General features: G+C 43.4%; 1 protein-coding gene across 4 annotated transcripts; it reads right to left on the reverse strand.

The window, feature by feature from the left end:
* Nucleotides 1-80: 80 nt before the first annotated feature.
* Nucleotides 81-6,603, reverse strand: ttpal (tocopherol (alpha) transfer protein-like). Of its 4 annotated transcripts, none has more exons than XM_056583096.1 (6): nt 6,544-6,603; nt 5,877-6,103; nt 5,287-5,530; nt 4,188-4,381; nt 3,841-3,951; nt 81-1,603 (listed from the first exon to the last, which is right to left on the reverse strand). In XM_056583096.1, the coding sequence occupies exons 2-6, from the start codon at nt 6,084-6,086 to the stop codon at nt 1,325-1,327; spliced, it is 1,038 nt and encodes a 345-aa protein (XP_056439071.1). In that variant the 5' UTR covers nt 6,087-6,103; nt 6,544-6,603; the 3' UTR covers nt 81-1,324. The 4 variants fall into 4 exon arrangements, with proteins under 4 accessions (XP_056439071.1, XP_056439301.1, XP_056439225.1 ...); XM_056583326.1 differs by having other exon boundaries at nt 5,877-6,054; nt 6,544-6,586; XM_056583250.1 differs by lacking the exon at nt 6,544-6,603 and adding an exon at nt 6,156-6,537 and having other exon boundaries at nt 5,877-6,054.
* Between the last annotated feature and the right edge of the window lie 166 nt (nt 6,604-6,769).

Below are 6,769 nucleotides of genomic sequence, written 5' to 3' on the forward strand. Positions count from 1 at the left end.
CAGCTGTTTCCAAAATGGAGTTCAGCGTCTCCCAACCAATCAGAGAACGCCTCTTGAGTTTCGTATGGCATTGTCTCTCCGACTCTGAGGTCCCAGACTGTGACACTTGTACAAATTAAACATATACATTTAGCATTACTAGCCTTTTATTGTGGGTAGATTGGGGATATAAATTGGTAAGTAATAAATATTCAGTAATACGATTATGACACGATAACTGAAAGGGCATAAAGTGTAGAATAATATAATTTTCCCACCATAATTACAATTAAAAAAGCACAAGAGGTCTTTTTATTTGATTTATTTTCTTTACTATAATCAGAGTGGAATGACCATCGAGCTTAAATAAACTAAACAAATGTAACAGAAATCCCTTACTTGGCAACACATACAATATAAAATAGATAAAACACCATTTTACCCTATACATGCTCCATAGTATTGGCAAAAAGATACCTCTATAGTCATGAGTGTTTCAGCATTGCAATGACCCATGTAGCTTTAGCAAACTGATGGGTTCTGGCCTGGAGGTGAAGACTGTAAACAGGCAAATGGTTCAGTGTATGGAAATAAAACAAAATCATAAGGCAGGACTTTCTATAAATATTGTCACGTAGAATACATAACAGAATGTATTAAGCTACACAAAGACAAACATATGGTACAGAAATAATGGGGACAATTTCAACATCTGCATCGATAGATATCCCCATATTAACCATTCAAACTCTGCATTGATTGACATGAGAATGCACATACATATTCATTGCTTTGGTACAATTTCCAACAACTCCCTGTAGGCCTACCATGTCCCCTCCTGGCCTATCATATTTAATGGGTATTTAACAATTGGTATATATTAACACTTAGGGAATTGTTAAATCTCACGATGCAGTTAGTCTTAAATTGGAGTCGACACATGCTACTATTGGTCTACTGGACACAGGGTATGAAAACCTTTTCGAAACAGTCTCTCCCAAGTTATTTTCCCTCAGTAGCATGGATCAGATTGCACAGGACAGCAGCGGTTGTTGATAATACCATATAGAGAGCCGATGGCAGACCCCAGAGCTGCCTTAAACACTGGGGGAATGCAGTGCGTAGAAGACCCCCCCCCTCCCCTTTGGCTCACGTAGGCCTACTATAATGTTGACACTGAGTAAAAAAAGTAAATGTTGTAGACCTAAATGTTTGGCAACTTGCCTGATAAAACTTGTGGGTTTCAAAAGAAACAACCAAACCAACGTATCCTCTCATTGATAACTGGGAGTAAATGGGAGTGACGGGAGTCAGCAACAGGAGTACAGTGGAGAGTAGCGGGGATTCAGTAACAGTAGTACAGCTGAGAGCGGACCGCCCTGAAGGGGTCCTCCTCCGGCCCGCCTCCCGCCTCCCCCTCCAGGAGCATGTCTTCTGGCAGCACCACGCCCTCTAGTGGATCTGGCTGGCAGAACTCCACAATGAACTCCTCCTCACAGTCCAGCAGCATCCGCGACCACGCCGACATGTCTAGATGGGCCGCGCTGCCGCCGTACTGGCCAGGGAGGACCGTGGGGGGGATGTTCCGGTGCAGGGAGCGCACGTCTGAGCCATGGAGCACGTACTGCAGAGGACAGGAAGTACAGTATAGGGCCTCCAGTTAAGTTGCTAGGTCTGAGCCATGGAGCACGTACTGCAGAAGACAGGAAGTACAGTACAGGGCCTCCAGTTAAGGTGCTAGGTCTGAGCCATGGAGCACGTACTGCAGTAGACAGGAAGTACAGTATAGGGCCATTGGAGTTGTCCACAAATGAAAGCCTTGGGTAAGAGAATTTAAGATTTCTACAGTACAAAAAATCAGGGTTTGAATCTTTGCGTGAAGTTGTAAAGGGAACGGAAATTGCCCACTATCACACGAGTCAAAGTCAGACAAATACGGCCATAATAGTCACTGCCTTCATCTTGTCCATCTTTATTCTTAAGTCTATAGGCTGTAGTTGGGGGGCTACCGAATGAGGGGGCGTCCACAGAGGCGTCCCCCGTCAGAACCAGTCTCAACACCTCAGGTCACACAAAGCAACACTCATGCAACATTTCTAGAAAGCTTTTTCACTTTGGTTAAATATATTTAGGATTAGAGCCAATGTTTGGATCAACATAGAAAGCACTACTCTTCTTTCAATATTTCCTCAAATCTAGAGATAACCATGATCAATGTTATAAGTCCCTGAAATAGATAAATATATATAGATATTTAACTAAAACATACAGCTATAAATACCGGTATTACTTTTTGGCCAACAATACTGAACTGAGGATGCAAAGAATTCTGGTTCCCGATATATATTTGCTGATTAACTTATGTATATGTTTGATAAATAGCCTTTATAAAGTTGTTTAGCTTCATAAAAGGAAAACAAAGCTTTAATAAAACTGCTTTATTGAACACAAGAATGAAAATGTACATTAAAACGAAATCCCTGCATTAACAAATAGAAAATGTCAGGTTCCCAACCATTAATCAGTTAGAACAAATAACATAATCAGCTGACCGAAATCATAAACTGAAATAAATCACAGCATCAAAAATATCAAAACACCTCACAGCAGTCTGTCCACTCAGCAGCCCAGGCCCTCAGGAGATAACTCAGCCCAGGCCCTCAGGAGATAACTCAGCCCAGGACCGCAATCTCAGGAGATCCTATGTCGCGCTGCCTTTTGCACTAACTCCAGCCTTTGATCTATCCCAAACAAGGAGTTTATCGATTTGTCGTTATGATTTTATAAGCTTTTAAAGTTGATCGGATACTTCAGATCAAGGGATTTTGAGAAGCTGCAGCTAAGTTTCCTGACGTGAAGAGGACATATAGATGGAGTCGTTCTTATACCGAGCTTGGGGTGAGTAGAGATACCGTAGGCTTTCACTTTATTTTTGATCGGGCTAGGTCAGGCCCCAAATGTCCACAGACAAAGACAGGCTGAAAGAACCGAGACAGAATCATTTTCATCTGCCTTGTTGAAGGGATCTCAGCTAGCAGAAGTTATGGGCTGGTTATTAGGTTCAGACCCAAGATATGAGGTTAATTCCTTGAATAGTGCAGGTTTAATTTCCTCACGTGCCTTGGATATCGCTAGTGATGCAGTGCAATTTCACTGAAACTTTGCAAAATATAGAAAACAAATTTGTGTTTTAAGTTAATTTGATGCAATTCAAAGTCGTGTGTCTGAATTGTAACTTAAGTGGTCAGGTTACTACTGAGAGCACTAAAATCGGCATACAGCTGTCCAATATCTACCAGCACTGTTCAAAACCTTCCACCTTTGCCAACCCTTAAATTAAACCCTGAAAAAGTTTTATATTGAGTCTTCCGATGTGTGTAGTCTCTTCTGTTGCCAAATGTGCGCCCTGTTTTATCAAAAAGAGTGGACCCCAAAGCCACTGACCTTCTCCACACATACTACTCCTGATATTGGAGTTTTCGATTCGTTATTCAAATAAAAGATGTAATTATACCGATTGACCCGTTTCAGAAATGAAATGGGCAAAAAATGCAATGTTACCTTAATATTTGAAATGTTCCATGGTTGTGTTGTGAAGGAGCACCACTACATTCTCAGGGTAGAACCCTGACACGTACATCATCTGGTGAGATTAAGCCTGCAAATCATGTAGTTTCTTATGTGCTTATTATGGAAATCTGCCCTTAATCTGTGGAATATCCACTGATACTGATTGAAATCTGGAACCCAAATAGATATTATCGGCTAACCAATATGTATCGGTCGAGCCCGAGCTATAACTAATGTTGGGACACGTAAAATGTTTTCACAGTCACGAATAAAACATAATTTATAACTCACCCTCTCAGCCATCTTCTCCTTCAGAAAGGGCTTAATTATTGCAAAGATCCCCTTGAAAATCCTTGGCTCATTGATTATGTTAACAGCCTTGATTCTGATGGGGAATCCATCCTTTTATTTAGACAAGACAATGGGAATTATTAAAAAAGACAATAATACTCCAGAAATATGAAAACATAAAAATTGGATGAAAACACAGATTAGTAGGGATAAGTTATTATTGTGCACCATATTATACTTATTTAATGACACACTATTTGTGTTTACTTCCATATTATATGGAATACAACATAACACAGTTATATAAATAATATAACTATGTGAATGTCAGAAAGGACGTTCCTTACCTGGAGTATGCTCACAACTTTTTTGGCAAGGAAGGGGCCAGGGTTGGAGGCCTGAGACATGCCCACCCCGGTGTAGTCCGCCAGGATGACGATCCCGTTCACCTGGGTGTCCTCCGGCTGGATCAGCTTCTCCAGAGTCAGGTAGAGGGCCCTCACGTTGTCCACAAACGGATAATCGTTTGGTTTCCATTTTCCTGTACAAAAGTTGGACATGAGCACTGCAGTGTTTAATTTATTTCTCAGTTTGGACTGATATGAGCAAGGATATCTTTAACAGTACATTACGCCTCAGAAAAAAAATATATTGTTTAAGTTATTTATTTTACCTTTAGGTGGCAGCAAATTCCCAAAAGTAGTGGCAAGCATGTCATTTTGCTTTCTGTTTTTAAAGCGGAATGACCTTCAGAGACTATTTACTGATATGCATGCAGCACTGTAATATGACTCATACTTTGTATTTGAGAAAGATCTTTATAATGGGACTATGTGGGGTGGCCTGTTTTGTTGTTTTATTTTGATACGGATATTGACTGGATCGTTCAAAACGGACAAAACAAGCTTAACAACTTTGTGGCATAACATTGGTTTAAATGTGAAGCTAGGGTAGTTGTGACATGACTTTGGCCTGCCATACGGCACTGCACAGTGGAAAAAAACCATCGGTACATGGTCAAGATTCATAGCTAGAACCAGCCACCAGGGTACTGAGGCACAGTACACTTTAGTCTGCAGTGAAGACCAGCCCCAAACTGAGAGCAGGGTTCCAGCACATCCCTGGTGAAGGCCCCTGGTGAAGGCCCCTGGTGAATGCCCAGATTGAACCACCCTTAGTAGTGAATGCCCCTGGTAAACGCCCCTAGTAGTGAATGCCCCTCGTGAACGCCCCTAGTAGTGAATGCCCCTAGTGAACACCCCCTATTGAATGCTTGTTGTGAACGCCCCTAGAGACAGCCCCCTAGTGAACGCCACTGGTGAACGCCCCCTGGTGAACGCCCCCTACTGAACGCCCGTTGTGAACGCCCCTGATGAACGCCCCTGGTGAACGCCCCTGATGAACGCCCCTGGTGAACGCCCCAGGTGAACGTCAGCGCTCCCCTACCCGGCTGGAGACAGAGGATGTAGCGTCCGGAGGGGTCGGGGTGGGGCAGCACTGAAAGGAAGCCCAGGTCCAGGACGTGCTTCACCGTGGAGGGCTTGAGGTCCTGGAAGACCTCCGGCCAGGCCTTGCGCCCTGCGTGGTAGTTGAGCAGCAGCTCCAGGGCCCGGTCGTAGTCAAACTTCCTGGCCCGGAGGAAGCGCAGAAGGAAGGCGTCGTCCAACCGGGTCCTTAGGTTGGGCTGCTCCTTCAAAAGTGGTGTTTACAGACTAAGAGTTCAGTTGTTGACCGTGTACACGATGGGAGGAGCTCCTTCTACTGAGCCATTACAATAATCTAGCCGCCCCTCAAAGCAAGCAGAGGTCCAGCATGCTTGTAACTAGTATATAATATGTGCCTTGTAAGTTTAGAAAACGCCACGCATTGTATCTCTTCTAACAATGGTGAGGCTTTTTTATAACTATTATATACAGTATATTATAACTATGATCACAATCCTGTTATGTTCACACGTCTATTGGTTTTCCCATGTAATTCTAATGATCTACATTAAAGGCATTAGAACGAGCCAGACAAACAACACACAATGTAACCTTTAGGATCATGTCTCTCAGCGCCTGGACGTCCCTGAGACGCCACTCAGGCTTCTCCTGGAGCTCCTCGCGGGCCTTGGCCACCAGCGCCGGGGTCAGGGTGCAGCAGTAGATGGGTGGAGGCGGAGCCGGGAACCAGCCGTGGGCCGGGGACGCCAGTGGGTCCATCGGATGAGACCTGAGGGGGAGGGACTCATGCTGTTTGGCCATGGACAAACTGGGGGTCGCTGCATAGAGAGTACAATAAGGAACGTAATAATGTTGAATTATTTAAAGGACCTTTATTGAGATGTCTTTTAATTCCCTTTCTTATGCTCTTCCATCAACCTCATCATTCACTTTCAGGCAAAACTCATGTCAGTCCCAGTTGACGTGGGTCCCCTAGAGCACCATAATATACTTAGAATCCAGTTATTACTTCATTAATGTTATGTACTCAATCCATCAGAAACCCAAGTCGAGAAATAGTACATTTAACCACATCCTTAACAGCCCTCAATAAGAATATCCCCTCGAATAACAGCTGGAAATGTATCCTTAAACCTGCAAAATTGTGACCAGATAGAGGACTTATTTCAGAGACGTGTCAGCACATACAACTGCGTGATAATGGTTTGCAAAAATCGACATAAATTACATCACCGGAGCAGCGAAAACAACAACAAACCTGTGATGAGAACCCTGCGGTACTTCCGGGAGGAGAGACGGCGCCGTCTGGTTGGTCCGCTGGAACCACGTGACCACGTTCCTCTGTGGGCTACGTCGACGTTTCAAATAATGCATGAATCAGAATAAAGAAACATGGAGGAATAGTTAGAGTCTAATTATGATTAAATAAAGTTTCACTATTGATGCAGAATTAGGTCGATATTTTGGTAAAATCTAGTGCTTCG

This window comes from Gadus chalcogrammus, chromosome 1 (assembly GCF_026213295.1).
Source record: "Gadus chalcogrammus isolate NIFS_2021 chromosome 1, NIFS_Gcha_1.0, whole genome shotgun sequence".
In the NCBI taxonomy this organism is placed as follows: domain Eukaryota; kingdom Metazoa; phylum Chordata; class Actinopteri; order Gadiformes; family Gadidae; genus Gadus; species Gadus chalcogrammus.

Coding starts and splice junctions, on each gene's coding strand:
- ttpal (XM_056583096.1), bottom strand. CDS start 6,086: ATGGCCAAACAGCATGAGTCCCTCCCCCTCAGGTCTCATCCGATGGAC. Junction 5,531..5,876: donor TGAGAGACATGATCCTAAAG/GTTACATTGTGT, acceptor CCACTTTTGAAG/GAGCAGCCCAACCTAAGGAC. Junction 1,604..3,840: donor AGGAGAAGATGGCTGAGAGG/GTGAGTTATAAA, acceptor TGTCCTCTGCAG/TACGTGCTCCATGGCTCAGA.